This window comes from Polypterus senegalus, chromosome 16 (assembly GCF_016835505.1).
Source record: "Polypterus senegalus isolate Bchr_013 chromosome 16, ASM1683550v1, whole genome shotgun sequence".
Lineage (NCBI taxonomy): Eukaryota > Metazoa > Chordata > Cladistia > Polypteriformes > Polypteridae > Polypterus > Polypterus senegalus.
The window spans coordinates 100,820,754-100,838,350 of record NC_053169.1 but is presented as its reverse complement, the minus strand read 5'-3'; the positions used below and the strand labels follow the sequence as shown (position 1 = coordinate 100,838,350).

The 17,597-nt window shown below is 42.0% G+C and overlaps 1 protein-coding gene across 3 annotated transcripts in view; it reads right to left on the bottom strand.

The window, feature by feature from the left end:
* The window catches only part of susd4 (sushi domain containing 4), a 46,000-nt gene that overhangs the window by 8,948 nt on the left and 19,455 nt on the right, over positions 1-17,597 (bottom strand). For 2 of the 3 annotated variants that reach the window (XM_039738338.1, XM_039738337.1), the window contains exons 3-5: positions 7,594-7,797; positions 5,046-5,225; positions 1,867-2,055 (exon numbers count right to left, since the gene is read on the bottom strand). In XM_039738338.1, the coding sequence (XP_039594272.1) occupies positions 1,867-2,055; positions 5,046-5,225; positions 7,594-7,797 (573 nt within the window). The remainder of the gene's footprint in view (positions 1-1,866; positions 2,056-5,045; positions 5,226-7,593; positions 7,798-17,597) is intronic. The other variant, XM_039738339.1, reaches the window with a different exon arrangement.

Sequence of the window (17,597 nt, the reverse complement as noted above, 5' to 3'; positions counted from 1 at the left end):
GTCACAGGGGGTCTGCTGGAGCCAATCCCAGCCAATACAGGGTGCAAGGCAGGAAACAAACCAAGGGCAGGGTGCCAGCCCACCGCAGACTCTTGAAGACAACCAATCCAAAGAAGCCAACTGTGTGACCTCAGTCAGCTATGATTCCAGACTGGCAATACCCAGAAAACACCACTAACAGGGTGACGAGAGGACATTGCTTAGGTATTTCTTATCACCATCGAGCACCCGTTATATTCAATTTTTTTTTTCAGCTTTATTTGAAATTAAACAGGATTTGCCAGGTTGGCACCCCAGCTATTTTGGGACTCGCTCCGCCTTCTCACTCTCCCCCTACACAGCTTTTAATTGAATAATGAAAAAGCATTGAATTTAACAGTAAAACACATTTTGCCAGAAGGGGCCCGAGTTGCCTCGAAAGCTTGCATATTGTAATCATTTTAGTTACCCAATAAAAGGGGTCATTTTGCTTGACTTCTCACTTCACAATAAAACACAAATGCATTCAAACCCTGTGATAACACAAATTAGGAAATAAGACCATCATTGTTTGGCTGTCGTCCATCCCAATAGGTGACCAGCTAGCAGTCTGCTCAATCCGAGACTACCCTCGTTAAAGTTGGTAGAATGGCACGGCACCCGATTTGGCTGACCTGCTCCATCCGGGAGGCACTGAGGTGTGTCTGACTGAGTCGTCCATAAATGTAGACATGATAAAGTTACAACCATCAATGGGAGCTCTGCTGAATTTCCCAGCTGAACCAGTCAATATAGGACAACGCCTATATTAACATTACATTAACAATATCATCAAAGTCCAAATTATAATTCAGGCCATTAGAGTAAGCGATGTCAAATGCCTTCATGTCATTCATGTTCAAAGTTCAATTTTGACCTTTCAGGGGGCCCAAACTCCTAACCACCCCACCCAAGTTCAGCTTCCAGTACAACTCAGCTGTCCAGAAAAACTGAAGACGACAAGTGAGGGAGACCACCTAGAGACCTCCCTGAGGGTAGAATGCCAGTGCCAGAACTGCACGATTGAAGCATCTCTTATGTTACTACATGGTACCACAGTGCAATGATTAGTGACTTCCACATTTCCCCCTAACACAAACACTGAACAGCTCTTGGAGGGCTGATGTCTTGCCTGCCCTTGCACTCGTTCACAATCTTTTTGCCGTTTTGTCGCACAGCCACTATTGCATCATGATGAAGCTTCACACAACCAAATGCACTGGGCATATCACACTGGCTCGGCCATGCAGTGGCATGTCATGCATCGGTTTCACTTTATGTGTTCAATGCCTGATGACCAATGAAGGACATCATAAACGCTCGTCATCAATAACACTCAATCCGAGCAATGGTCCGGTTTCAATTTGTGCTAACCTTTACGGCTTTTTATTTGCCACGGGATTATTTTTGTCGGAGGCTCCGCCCTACTCATAAAAACGAACACGCTACCTTAGAGATACCATAAAAGGGCTGAAAGAACAGAAATATTCAGTTTTTTTGCAGCAATTTGATGTTATTTCATCCACTAGATGGCAGCAGAGTACTGTTCCGAGAGTTACTAATCTTTATTCTACAAAGCGTATCATTACACGTCTCCGTCCTCCCTCAGCCTGACTCGGGTATAACCAGACTGCCATAGAAATCCGAGCTTCAGGTTAACACCAAGGAGATTAAATAGGGTCCTCCTGATTATGACCTCAACTCTCCTGCTAACATGTTTGTTACTTGTTTACAACACACACAGACACTGTATATAAATCACATGGCCATAATAAGGAGCCCTACACCCTTCCAATGATGGGCCATGCCTTTTCCACAAATACAGCAGAGTACCTACAGCTTTTTTACCTTCCACATCAAGGCACCGTGGTGGGTTTTCAGACCAGATTAAGTTGTACATGCATTCGAGAACCTCGGGTCCAGACAGCTTGTATCCTGGAAAACACTGGTAGCGAACAATGGTTCCCACCGGGACGGAGAATTCTGTCTCTGATATGTTGATGTAACTGTGTGGAGAAATGACCGGTCTCAGGCAGCCTAAAAAAAGAATAAATAAATAAATAAATAAATAAAAACAGTTAAATAAGAGATTTTAGCAGTGAAAAAAGTACTGTTTTCGGTTTTTCATTTATTCAGTGTCCATTTCATTACAAACACCATCATAGATCCTTGTGTAAATACTTCAGAGATTTATCTTTCCAGTCGTCTAGCTTTTTATAACACCAGGATCTCACTTGGAATAAGAGTGGAGGATTTGATGGTATTGATCCTTTGTCTCCTTAATGCTGTTTCAAGTGGTTTTGTAATCCAAGTTGATACGCCTTGTATTTGTCTGGAGAATCGTGGAACAAATGCAACATTTACACCTTCCCCTTTAGGCAAAAACAAAAACAGTAACGGGAGGGACGCTGGACCTTTCAAGCAATTTCCAAGACCTTTGCCTTTATTCCTGGGATTGTGAAATGAGCTCACCATCCACCAGGTAATGTTTCATCCTAATACGTTTGGATTCTTGTTCATACTGAAAAATTACAAAAACACCTGTAATGTAGATGGATAAAAATTTTTAATTAAATTGTGAGGCTGATTTTGTCCACGCCAAAGTGGCGCTATCACTTATAGTGAAGACATTATGTGGTTGGTAAAGGGAGAGGTTTTTATAAAACATAAAGAAGAAAGGAGGCAAAATAATAGTGCCCACCATGAAAATCTGTTCCAAAATAGTGTCACAATGGTGCCATTGTCAAAAATAAAGAAGACCATGGAAATGCATCATAATAACACAAAATTGTGCATCATGATGGGAGGCACGGTGGCGCCATTGTAGCTATGCTGTCTCACAGTAAGGAGACCAGAGTTCACGGCCGGGGTCCTCTCTGCATGGAGTTTGCATGTTCTTCCCCATTTCTGCATGGGTTTCCTCCTACAGTCCAAAGACATGCAGGTCAGGTGGATTCACAATGCTAAATTGGTCCTAGGGTGGGGTTGGAGTTGTGTGTGTCTGCGTGTGTGTTCACCCTGTGAAGAACTGGCACCTTGTGCCCTGTACTAGGTGGGATAGGCTGCAGATCCCCCCATGACCCTGTTCAGGACTAAATGAATTAGAAAATGACTGACCGGTGACTGCACATCTGTCTTGTCTTGGTAGAGTTCTCTATTCCTCTCCTATTCTTTAATGGGTAGCCTTTGTCAGAAGGCCTCATATCCCATAGACTTGCCACTGTTTATAAGGTATTGTACTTTATAACGTCTCCCCACCTTCCCTTCTACATCAATAACCTCAGATAATTACACAGAGTAAAAGACGAGCCAGAGGCAAGTTAGAACTTAAATAATGTATTATGGATAATATTCATAAAATAATAACGATAAGCAAAGTAAATTTTAATATTGGCAACCATACAACCTGATAAATGCTGCTGTGTAGTTTCAGGCATCACACAGGCTTGCAGTTACTTTAAATGCCTCTAGTTAGGTCCTCATTTTATGGCTTTCTACAGGACAGGCCGCATGCTTATCTCAATATGGCTAATCAGTGTGGTCTTCTGCTCAGTTCATGGTGCTTGAGATGTTCCGTCCTGACAGAGAGATACAGGGAGGGGTAAAGCAACTAAATTTCTACATTCTTTGTCCAACTCCTTACACCAGTAGGGCGTCGTGCTACGGAATGGCCTCCGATTCAACACCAATCCCAAACAGCCATACTTCAGACCAATGGGGGCACACAATTCCTTTCACACCTGTCCCCGAAACCATTTGTTGAGCTGATGCTTCCCAGCTGGGTGATTTGGCTTTCCTGTAAGGGTTGATTGAGAGAGTCGCTGGCCAAACTGGTTTTAGGCAGTTACCTGCCATAAAATTACAAAGACTCAGTCTTATAATGGGGCAGGGAAGGGGAGGAGGGGGTTAGTTAGCCAAATATCAAACCGCCGCTGTTCCTATTATTGAAATAACACTAATATTACATTAGAATTTAGACAAAGCAAAGAAATACAAAATATTTATCAACTTATATTCATAAATTTCACACCACAACAGCATCATAGGACAAAAACCACAAACTGTGACAGATGTCTCCGATTCAAGGACAAGGATGGCGGCTTCTCTTCTGGTCGGTCAGTTTCATTTCCGGATTAAGCAACGCCTCTATACCTTCGTGCACACCTACACCGGATTTGCTGCTCTGGTTCCATTTGCATTTCTAATGTACTCTTATAATGTGACATCCGTATGTTTTCTCTTCTGTTGCGTGTGGAAGCACCAGGCTGTTCATCTATTAATATACTAAACTCTGACAAGCTGAAGACGTGTCGCTAATCTCGCCGGGCTGGCAGACAGCGTATAAAACATGATTTATTGGCCTGCCACCTCATTCTGACATGCGGTGCTTGACGGATCAGAGCAGCCGCAAATTATTTCCATTTCTTTTATTGGTTCTCATTACCAGTTTAGAAAATGTGTTTCGGGCAATAAATGGAGGAAAAATAAACAGAAAAACTCATGGCAACCGCAAGTAGATGAGGGACGTCTCTTCAATGGAACGAAATATGAGCTTTCTGTCTCGTAGCTCCAAGAGAGCTTCATTATCTTTCACGTAATTGCGGTGGGTATTAGAGGTGGCTCCTAATTTAGTGAAGCGATGCACGCTGCGTTTTATTGGGTTTCCATGCTGGTGGGATTCCTTGCAGACTGCTGACAACTTCTTTTGTATTATTGGTCCCAATCCCCTCGGGTTTTTGCCTTTTTTAAGGTGTTATTATATCCACAGTGTGCAGAGTTGCCCACCCTCCCTCATCGTTCAACCTTCATAATTGCCAAGTGCAAAGCAACGAGCAACAGTAGCATTTGTGACGAGAAAGTATAAGAAAAACTAAAATAAACAGCCATCAGATCTCAAGAGCAGTGTGTGTTCTCAAAAATCATTAATGCTCTTCCCATTCCTGCAGCACACACAGGCTGGGAAAACCAGGACAAGCATCAGAGATTAAAACAATTAACGCTAGCAGGCAAAAGAATTCATACTGCACCTCGACAGATCGGCAGACTGTCCCAGGAGCCATCAGCCTGACAAACAGAAACCATATTGTCCATGTCGGGGTAGCGGATCTGGAATCCTTCATGACAGCTGATGAGCAGTTTGTCTCCTGGTCTGTAAGTCTGATTAGAAATATCCGCATCTTCAATGTATGGAATGAGACAATCTGTTACTTTGAAAAAGAAAACACAGTTAACATGCAAGCACCACACGTGCTGCATACACAGACACACAGACTGTAACACCCTTTCAAAAAAAAGACAGGCACTCAATCTAAATATACGGTGGAGCCTAAAAGTACTCAGAACCCTTCATTCTCTGCACACTTTATTGTGGTGTAGTGTAATGGACAGTACACGTGAGGTGGCATCTTGTCTGGGAATGAACAAGGATCCTTACCCGGCTGGGATGCCAATGCAATGGAAGGACTGGGGGAGACGGGTAGAGCTGAACATTTTCTTCCCCCAATACCTGATGGCAGCATCCCCAGGTTGGGATTCGCACACAGACACCTGCCGGGCATGCTGGGATCTGTAGTCCCGTTAGGTAACCCTGTCGGGTTCCATGGGGGATGCTAGAGGTGCTGCTGGGATTTTCAAGTTTACGTTTTGACAAAAGTCGTTTGGTTATTCTTGTCTTTCTGGTTACCTCCATGGCTTTGATTTGTGTCCCAGCCTTGCTACCAACTCTCTTTTTCTCACTGTCAGCTCTAAATCAGTACAGAAACCTATTGGGCCTTAAAGTGGAAACCCTACTGGTAGGTAGTGAGGATGAGCAAAATAATTTGTGCAGAACTGAATTTGCGGTGTCATGATTAGCACAGGATTGATTTTGCATCCAAATTCAGTGTTTTGCTTTGCAACATTAACTGTGTTTCACTTCCAAGATGGAAGGCGTTAAGTTCCAGGCTGGATACATTTTCATGTGATAGATAGATAGATAGATAGATAGATAGATAGATAGATAGATAGATAGATAGATAGATAGATAGATAGATAGATAGATACTTTATTAATCCCAAGGGGAAATTCACATAATCCAGCAGCAGTATACTGATACAAAGAAACAATATTAAATTAAATAGTAATAAAAATGAAAAAAATTAAAATAATATTAATTCTTCATCTTTTAATATTTAAATAAAGATCACTAGCAGGGAAAAAATAAATAAATAAATAAATAAAATAACTCACTAAAAGTGTGCTTACCCTCAACTAGGTTGCTAAGTGACAACCGAGGGTCCTCTGTGTGGCGAGATTGTGCTGTGCAAAATGGTGTGTATTGGGGTGAAAAATATGCAACCTGTCATATTTAAAAAACAAAAATGATCGCACTCTGCCACCGCGGGAGGTATCAACAGAAAAGATTTTACTGGCAAACATCGAAAAACAAACAAGGCTTTAGGGCAGAAGCAGTAGTCCTTGTTTTGTATTCCCAAAAACAACATTTAAAACCCCCATATACTCTATTGAGTTTGGCGTTTCATATTTGGGAAATGAATTTTAGTGTCGGCATCACGAAGCGGCCTGCGAATCGAAACCATCCTGTTCACTCATCACTACTTTCTCAATTTGATGGGCACACATAATTGAATTAGTAGTAGATGTAGGTTGACCGATATTAGAAGTTTAGAACAATCTGGACGAGATCAGGCCATGCAGCCCAACCAAGCTCGCCAGTCCTCCCCACTTAATTCTTCCAACATAACATCAAGTTGAGTTTTGAAGGTCCCTAAAGTTTTCCTGTCCACCACACTACTTGGTTACTCATTCTATGTTTTTGTGGTTCTCTGCGTGAGAAAAACTTCCTAATGTTTGAGTGAAATTTACCCTAAACAAGTTTCAAATTGTGTCCTTGTGTTCTCGATGAACTCATTTTAAAGATCTGTTGGACCAACTCCCTTCATAATTTTAAACATTGCAATCAGGTCTCCTCTACATCTCCTGTAAAGGCTCAGCTCTTTGAATCTTTCCTCATAACTCATTCCCTGTAGTCCTGGAATCAGCCTTGTCGTTCTTCTCTGGACCTTTTCTAGTGCTACTAAGTCCTTTTTGGAGACAAAAACTGCACCCAGGATTCCAGATGAGGCCTCACCAGTGCGTTGGAAAGCTTCAGCAGAACCTCCATGAACTTGTACTCCGAGTCCACACATCAAGGCACAATATGTGAATTTCCTCTTGGGATTAATAAAGTATCTATCTATCTATCTATATAACCTGACATTCTGTTAGCCTTCTTATTGGCTTCTGCACACTGTCTGGTAGTTGATAATGTTGAGTCCACTACGACTCCTAAATCCTTCCATAAGGTGGACTTTCGATTTTCAGACCCCTCCATTGTGTATTCAAACCTCACATTATAATTTCTACATGTGATTCTTTACAACATAAATATGAAACATAAATCTTTGGAATGCTGCACTCTCTCTACCTTTGACTGATTCATTTTGTACTCACTGTAATGTAATTTACAGAATTAATAAAATATGACAAAAAAAAAACATGGGTGGCGATTTAGGTGTTTGAATGGTGTTGGCTCACCGTCTGCCACACACGCCATTTGAAGGTTAGGCTTCCAACCCATGGAGCCATTCTGGAGACGAATGCAGACAAACTTGGCAGGGCCTCTCAACTTGTATCCCTCCAGGCAGCTGAACCGGACGACGGCGTTTTCAAAGAAGAGTCCTGAGCCCGGCGTTCTGTTTCCATGCTCAACCAAACCGGGGTCTGCACAGAACTGATAATCTGTGAAGGAAATTAGTAGAAATTAAAATAAATAAATTAAATCGGTAATAAAAGAAGTGTCAGGCAAGTCGGTCAGATGGCCATTATGCACAATACTTACCTGTTTGGTGGCTATGGAAATAAAAGGAAGAGTCGGTGACGGATTTGCTCGTTGTCTGATCAAGGCTGGGGTTATGTTGATCTAAAACCCGGGAGAAGGTGTCTTATCAAGCTCTCCCCTTACGTCCATGGTTACTTTATCTGATGCGTCAAAATGAGAGTTCACTGTGGTTCGTGGATGACAGTAGTCTGTGCTATACTGTTGATTCAGAAAGTCTTCAGACCCCTTCACTTTGTGTTGCATACTTAATCTTAAATGAATACATTTTCCATTTTTGCCCAACAATCTACACAGGTTACCCCATAGTGACAAAATGAAAATGTGTTTTCAGAAAGGTGTGTAAAGTTATTAAAAATTAAAAATGTAAATATGTCATTTCTAGAAGTATTCAGCCCCTTTGCTCAGGATCCTCCTGTCTGCTTTAACTGTTCTTGAGATGTTTCTAGGACTTGACTGGAGTCCACCAGCAGCAAACTGAATTGACTGGACATTCAAACAAGAGTTCAAGAAGAAAGACCTGAACAAGCTTCAGAAACTGGGCAACACCTGGAAAATGCAGTTTAACGTAGAAAAGTGCAAAGCGGTACATGTGGACAAAAGAAACATCAGTTAGAAATACAAGGTGGGAGACCGACCTACAGGAAGAGACCTCTGAAAGGGATCGAGGGATTAATGTTGACACATTTTCATCGACTAAGCAACGTACAGAAGCAATTAGGTTATATCATAAAAATATTATATATCAAACTATATAATCAGATGTGGTCTCACTAGTGTGAGTTCTGCTCACGACAGCAGCACTGGAAGTTGTTCAGAGGAGAGCAACCAGGTGCATCATGGGACTTGCAGACATGTCCTACTGCGACAGACTTGGACAATTAAATCTGTTTAGTCTCAAGCAGAGGAGACCATGTGTGGACCTTGTCCAGGTCTCCAAAATACTCAAAGGCATTGATCAAGTAGATCCAGCAGCATTCTTTCAGCTTAAGGGTAAATCACGTACTTGAGGACATCAGTGGAAATTAACGGGAAGTGCATTTAGGACTGGGATCAGGAAGAAGTTCTTTACAGAAAGAGTTGTGGGAGTCTGGAACAAATAATCGAGACATGGAGGTGAAGTAGAAACCTGGACAGCCTTAATGAAGAACCTGGATGAGATATTGGGACAGCTTAGCTATTAGCTAAACCAACGAGAGAGAGTCAAGTGAACTGAATGGTCTCCTCTCATTTGTCACATTTCTTATGTAACTGACAGGGCTGGACTGGGAAACTTATTCAGGCTGGGAATCCCAAATCTACCCCTGGCCAGGCCACATAGTATCCATCAGTTTTATTGACCATTTTGTCTTGGAATTTTCTATGAATGAGGAGACCGTAGATTCAGCTTTTACTCATACATTTCAGTTTTAAATATTAGTTTTGAGACAACCTCTGATAAAGTGTGGAGCAAAACTTCAGAAATAAATAAACCATGTAGTTCCATAATATTTATATCAAAACAAATGTGCAAAAAGGACTGAACCACAAAAAATAGTTGCTGGTGGAATCCCCAAGTGCAGAGGTTATGTTTGCAGTTTCAACTGGGAGTCCTGGAATCTCCACAGTCGAGCTGCTGTCCATGTCTGGATGGCGATGCTGAATATTCGTCCACAACGTTTGAAGTGTTGGTTAAAAAAAGACCACTTTGAATTTCCTCAATAGACAAAGACTCAAGAAATGTCTCCGTGACACAGAATTCTGTTGAGCATTTTTTAAAGAATGCACTTAGTTAACAAAAAACGATGCACCATTTCGCGTAGCCTATCGCAGCGCAAAAGTTTAACTGTCGGAGCATGAGAGACGCACTTTAAAATATTCACATAAAGTAAAAATAAGACACATTCATTATCATGAAATAAAGGACAACAGGTACATTTAAAAATGCAAATCATTCCACTCACATACGTGTTTCACTAATAAAAAATAAATTAAAACATTTTGTGTAGCCTATTCAGTCTCTCTGACAGAAAAAGGGAAAAAAACAAAACACGTTAAAAATGTGACCATATGCTACCCGTCACTAAAATTTGAAACAAATAATAAAACAAAATAAATACACAGTAACAAATACCAAAACCCATAAAAACATCCAAATATAATTCGAAGTACAGTGGAACCTCACGACCGTCTCTGAACACGTACAAATCAGGTTACGACCAAAAAGTTCACCAAACTTTTGCATCTGTTCACGACCACACACTCAGGTGACGAACAAGCCAGTTTCCCTTCCTGTTCGTATGCGCCAACGATTTCCGCACATGTTCAGTCTCTCCCTGTGCATTCGCTGTGAACTCTTTGTGCTCTATTTCGTTTTCCTTCCTGTTCGTATGCGTCGATGATTTCCGCACATGTTCAGTCTCTCCCTGTACAGTACGTTGTTCTCGGTCAGACGTGCATCGTGCAGTGGGACTTTACCATAAAACTGTAATCTCCTCTCCACCTAGTTTCTGCTCACTTCCTTCATGCCAGAACCCGACTCATGCAAAGTTAGTTTTCTTGGTTGTTTATGGTTAGTTTTTGTATAAATTACAAATGTTCATTTTTTCCCCTGTGCTTAAAACTCATTAAAAAAAAGTGTTTACAGCAAGCGGTTTGTAAAGCTGTAGCATGAACTCTGTTAGTTTTCTCTGTTCAAGGTTTTCTCAGTGTTATTCAATGTTTTTACATTTAGTTTACTATTACACTGTGCATTCTATGGTATAATTAACTATTATTGTGCTTAATTAAAAAACTATATATATTTACATACAGTTCGTACAGTCCGGAACGGATTAATTTTACAGTAGAGTCTCGCTTATCCTACCTTTGCTTATCCGACGTCCCACCACAAAAAAAACAAAAAAAACGCATCAATCGTTAACAAGAACTGCAAGTTGCGAGCGTAGTCTATTTTTTGTTGCTCCCGACTCTACCACAGCTAATTACAGTGGAACTCAGTTTGTGAGCATAATTTGTTCCGGAAAACGTGCTCGCAGTCCAAAGCACTCGTATATCAAGTGAATTTCCCCATAAGAAATAATGGAAACTTAGATGATTCGGTCCACAACCCAAAACTATTTATATAAAAAATGAGTAATACAAAATATAAAGTAAACATACATAAAACAAATTAAACCTGAACTTTACCTTTGAAAAGAATCATGGCTGGGGTGAGTTTCTAAACTCTTGTGGGATTCCACCCAATAGGACGATACGCGGAAGAGCGTCCCAAAGCAATCGCAGTCTCCCAGCGCTGTAGCAGTTCGCCGTAAAAGCGAATCCGAAAAGATCGCGGACATACTATAAGCGCCTGCCGTCGATGGGTGATACAAGGAATAAGGAACATTACAAATGCGGAGGGCACAGTATTACTTGGTCACTAACCTGGTCACGACCCTGCCTGACTGCTGTGTCTGTGTATAGGAGAGTGGCAGATCCTGCTACAATAAATAACCGCGCTGTTGCTGTTTCAAGCTGAATAAAGATGGTGTCGCTAAAGTACTGAGACTCAGCTTTGTGTTTTTGGATGCAAGACGTCCACTTGTACGGATGTTGACTATATGAGTGAAGGACTTAAGGCTCTAGAAACTGCAATAAATACATTGAGCAACAAGCAGAAGCTATAGGAATCGACATAATGAGAGAGAGATGGAGAGACTTGGCAGCAATGAAACAGCATTCATCAGGAATGCAGACTGCATTAAAAACTTTCTTTAAATCATCACAGGACTGAACTTTTTAAGTACAGTACATACTGCATTTAACTTCAGACTATTCTGTAACTGTAAGTTAATTTTTTTAGTTAATTTTTTCTATTTTGTTGTAAAACATGATTAGGTTCATAATGTGTAATATTATAAAATAGTTTGACGTTTATAGTAATAGGCATTTTCTTAACACCTCCCATTAATCCAACATTTTTGCTTATCCGACGTTCTGCCGGCCCGTTTATGTCGGATAAGCGAGACTCTACTGTATTTACATACAATCCTATGGGGAAAATGAATTTGGGTCTTTACCAAATCAGGTTGTGACCAGAGTTTTGGAATGAATTACGGTTGTGACCCGAGGTTCCACTGTATATTATACATTTTTAAACAATCTTCATACATAACTTTAATCACAAACGCACCCGACGTACGCACCTCTTATCCTAGTGCTCCTGTTTAACCCTCAGAGTACGAGAAGCATGCAAAGTCAAAACTTGACTTGAACAAAAACAAAAAACCATCCAACCAGAAACCAGAAAAGAAGCCATCCAACGTTAAACTGAAAGGATATGTGCCCACTACAGAGCAATAACACCTGCTTATTTAAAACCATTGCTTTATTTCACTGGTTGCTCAGAATGCCAGGCCAGGCCAGGCCACCAGAAAAGCTCCCGCCGATTGTAAACTTCAATCTGGTTCTTGTAACTGATGTACGGGTGTGTCTTCCCGTGATTGGATTAAAGTCACTTCCAGTTACACAGTCAGGGCCTCCTCACAGGCGAGTTATTCTGTCCATTCCTTGAATGATAGATCTTTGCTCGGGCTAAAGAAGTCTGCAGAGGGGCCTCTGCAAAGATATCAGTTCTATACTAATTAGCAGCTTTGTTAATCAGATGAAGTGCAGTGTGGTCCTCGTTCAAAGAGTTCAGCCACTTACTTTGGAATGTAAGTTGGAGGAAAAAATGACGCTGGATATCTGCAATCTGGTTAAATCCAAACAGGCCTGGCGTTCCAATAAAGCATTACAGAATGGGCAATGCCCACATTGTCCTACATATAAAAAGACAAAATGTCTGCCACCTATCCGTGCCCAGGAGAAATATTGCCTGGCATTTAAAACAAGACTAGAATGTCCGATGAGCAAAGGCAACAAGGCACACAAAGAATGAGGGGGGTAAGGGTTGGCCCTAACTCTAACCTTAAACGTACAATGTGACTGAAACAGACAGACTTACCATTGTACCATTGTGCCCGTTTTACTAAACAGGCACTTCACTGATATTTTCAGAAGGGTCCAGCTGTAGGCCACCGCAGCCAATTAAATTGCATGTTTCTGTCACTTGATTTACTTGACAGATCACAGTTACAGATAACTCCTCCCACAGCCCTAATCTTAATCACAGAACATCACAAAGCGACAACCTGGAGGTCTGCAGATGGACTCTGTTAGATATCTTGGCTCCCTTTTACAGACAACTTTTAACAAAAATATGCACACTGCCACTTGAATGAGATCATTAAAAAATAAACCAAAAATGATCCATCTTTCAAACTAGTCAACAGTTAACCAAGGCCCCCAACTCACCCGAAGGCCACGCCATGGCTCAGATTTCCCAACTTGTTCAAAAGCTGACACATCCCGACAACTCTCTGCTGTCTTGTACTTTTCTGGCTGTTAGGATTGTTTTCCATGTAACTTTCCTCTGATTTATTATAGCAACATCAGAAATTGGCAAACTCCAGCATTTGGCAAGCAGCACATGCACAGAACCCATCCCAAAACCATCTCACCAAATATCGAAATAATTATTTCAATATGATAATATTTTACACTTTGTTCTCTACTGGTTTTAATAAAAAAGAAAAATAAATCATTGTGTGGCTGATTTCCAGACCTCTCAGGGAGTCCCTTTCCTGCAGTACTAAGGTGGAGCCAGAAGAGGTCAGCAAAGGACCTTCATTAACACAAGAAGGTTTCCTAAACGCCACAACGAGACCTTCACACGCGATCAGACCCTCCAGTGAAACTGTTTGGGGGTGGCCAAAAACACACTCAGGTTGGCACAGAGTTGCCAGTTAATATCTTTCAGGATGTGCCATTTCAGGTTATTCTTTCCTGTCTGCCAGCTACCCTCTGTGGGGTCTTGAACCTCACCTCTACTGTAATAAAAATACACTTTTTAACCATGACCATCTGACTGCTTGTGATTCACGTGTGTGTGTTCATTCAAGTTTGGGGAAATGATCTCAATGTGTGTGCCATCAATCACGCCAACAGCTCAAGGAGACCAGCAGTTTGCATTACTGCAGTTTCCATTAACATTTACCGTACGTGGAATCTGCAAATTACCTCAAAAATCGAATGGGCAAGTTGGGAGCAAATTCTGAGAAATGGTTGGTTGTGACACACCGAAAATCATCACTACTGCATTTTACATGCAACATTACCAACACTTTCATTTCTGCTGACCGCTCATGGCCTCCTCCTGAAAATGGTGGGATTATGCAATGTACGAGATTTGTTACGAACGTTATTCCAGGTCCATCAAATCGATATCTTTTTAGGGGTTCACCAATTTCCAGTTGAATTTCTTGGAATGTGCATGCCACGCTGCTCCGATTCCACCTGTCAATCTGTGAACAAGACCCTGAGTTAATTAAAATCTTCTCTGCTTGAAGACAGTGCCGCAAAAAACCTCCCCCTCCCAACCTAGACAGGGCACTCCTCAGATTTGAAGTTGCCAATTCTCATTGCTGGCCACTTCACACTTGGCTGCACATCTGAGGTCATCACCCTACAAAGCCAACAGGAGCACTGCCCACGGTGCCCAGAGAAGGCCCGCCCCTTTCAAGGAGGAGCCTCATAAAAGCGGATGCCCTCAAAAGGTAGTGTCACATTGAAACTGGACATTGCAGAAGAGGAAGGGCCCAACTCGACCTACCTAAGATGAGTAGTATTAGTAAGAGCCTTGCTGGGCATTGCATGGTGGGCACTGAGGGCCTGTTTTATTCTAATTTCAGCTTAGGTGGTGCCATAGTGCCTTTTGTTTTTTTTCCCCGTTATAAAATTAAACAGGGTGGTCTAATTGGCTCCCCAATTTTTTCCCTGGATTTTTCCAATTAACTCGGTTGATTATGAAATTAGCAAGTGCATTTTGGTTTCCTGGTATAAAGACGTTTCCAAATTGTGTTTTGACTATAGTTTTTTTTTTTTTTTTTTGGTTTAATTAAAGAGCAATTTTCATTTCCACTTATGAACAAGGTTTGTTATTTGACTTACATTGCTCTTACACAGCGCCCTGCGGTGGGCTGGCGCCCTGCCCAGGGTTTGTTTCCTGCCTTGCGCCCTGTGTTAGCTGGGATTGGCTCCAGCAGACCCCTGTGACCCTGTAGTTAGGATATAGCGGGTTGTATAATGGATGGATGGATGGATGCTTTCACACACCCACCCCCTTTTAGCAGAACACAGAAATGGGCAATCATGCCCGGCCTGGCTGGAGGCTGCCGCACAATGTTTTGAGTTTATTTTTTCAATTTATAATTTGACTCGCATCCAACAAACTAACATCTCAGTGCTTAGGGAAACAAAAAAAATCTCTTTCCCCATTGCTTTTCAGAGTGCATGAAGCCAAAGAGAATGGCTGGCACTGCTCCACGGATACAATTTGGTGGGGGCGGGGTAAATGAGAAATTAATTTCTGAAGTGTGTCTGCAAAAGAACCTTTTGGGATTAAAGTTTTCACACTACGCTTCACAGGAACTGTGCAATCAAAAATTTGTGGAAAATGATGCCCTGGTTTAATAAGAAGCATTTCTTGAAGCAGGCTGAGGAGGTCCTTTAAACATTTTGTGACTTGCCAGCTTAATTTTATAACACATACAATGGAGACCTGCCAGATATGGAGGGTCTGGTCAGCTGGACGCAATAAAGACATGTCCTTTGGGAAGAATGTTATATAGCACCTTTTAAACGCTTAACAGCTTTATAAGACAGCTAGGAGTCACTCCATTAGTCAATGTGTGCAGAGGAAAGGGCATTAAAAATTTAGAGCAGAGCGACGCTGGGAAGTCTCCAAACATCAGCCATGCAGCATAAAAGCCCACGTGCATTGATTTTTAATTGGAGAAAGAAAGAAAGAGTAGTTGGCAGGACAGGGATGGATGGATGGATGGATAGATAGATGTGCTGGGTTTAGGCATTACCTGTGTAGATATTCCTGGGCACGCTGGGAATTGTAGTCCTATTAGAAAGCCCTATGGTGTTCTATGGGTGCCAGCAGGGGGAGCTGCAGGGAGAGATCATCCCCACTTTTAGTAACTTTCACCTGACCTGGTAGTGCTACCAAACCTGGAGTGGGGTGACACTGGAAGTACTCCCAGGTTGGGCTTAATGGAAGCTACTTCGGGAGAGGAGTTGAACAACACTCGCCTGGAGGACTGCAAGGAGATGAAGAGAGAAAGAAGCCCACACTGGTCCCTGTCTATGTGGAGATGGCACGTTCTCCCACATTTTCTCATTATAACTGGCCTTGTGTGACTGTCTTCAAGAAGACATGACACTTATATATCTATTTTCTTGCTACTCAAAGCATTTTATATAGTGAGTGGGGAGACACTTCAACCACCTTCAATGTGCAGCATCCACCTGGATGATACAACGGCAGCCATTTTACGCCAGTGCGCTCACCACAGATTAGCTATTAGGTGGAGAAGGGGTGAGAGATATAGACAAGGGATGATTAAGCCCGTCAGCATAACAAGGCCGAGGTGGGCAATTTAGCCTGGACATCGGGGAAACACCTGACTCTTTTATGAAGGGTGCCTAGAAATCTTGTGACCACAGAGAGACAGGACCTCGGTTTTACGTCTCATTCAAAGGATGGCGCTATTTTTTTTACAGCACAGTGTTCCCATAACAGCACTGGGGGAACTGGGATCCACACACGGACCACTGGGTAAGCACCCCCCTTGCTGCTGGCATCACCATCACCAGTTCCAGCAGCAACCCCAGCTTTTCCTAGCTGGCCTCACCATCCAAGAACTGGCCGGGCCTGAAGATGCTTAGCTACAGATGGATGACCTGCTCTGAAGTTCATGTCGTATGGCTGCTAAATGTTCCTGTTCATGACCCAATGCTGCCGGGATAGGCACTGGCCTCTGAAACCCTGGGTTAGAAAACAGATGCAAAAAGAATGTGAGAAATCTTACAAACAAGAGGACACCATCCAACCCATCAACCTCATTTGTTTGACTAGTAGCAAAGCTATCCCAGCACCTCATCCAGATTCTTCTTCAAGTTTGTCAAGGTTTCGGCTTCATGGCCTACCGTCTTATTGAGGGGTTCTTGCTGGGTTACCCCCTCCACAATCCCATACCTGTTGATGGGTAAAGCAGATTTCAAATATAGTACCAGGCATTGCCCAGGTAAGACTAAATGAGGGAAAAGCTGACTCTTAGAAATTCAACATGGCTAAACTCAATGCATGATAAGACAAAATGACTCACTGGTAGACAAAACGTATAACGCAGCAAGATCGAGAAATTATTATTCACATCAGCGGAGAGGAAAACACTGCAGCTCTGGTCTCAGAGGAGAGCCCACTTTGTACACACTGATGACTGCATCTTCCTATCATTCCAGGGACTCTCTTGCAGCCTGATGGGAGCTGTAGTCCCCACATTGGTTTCTGGTTTTGGGTTGTGCCTTTCCCATTACAATCCCTCTCCCTGACACACCACATAACGTATATTATAAGTTGAACCAATAGCAACGCATACACAAACTTACGTGAAAATGCGCATGATTGGTGAACAAAACAGACAGAGATTTCATTTATATTGATTAACCAGCCAAAGTACCTGATGAAAATAAGCAGGGTGAAATATTAATTTGGAAATTCAATACGATTAAAACACAACCCACAAAGAAACGAAAGACGATGTACTCTCAGACTAAAGGTTTAATCCAGCGA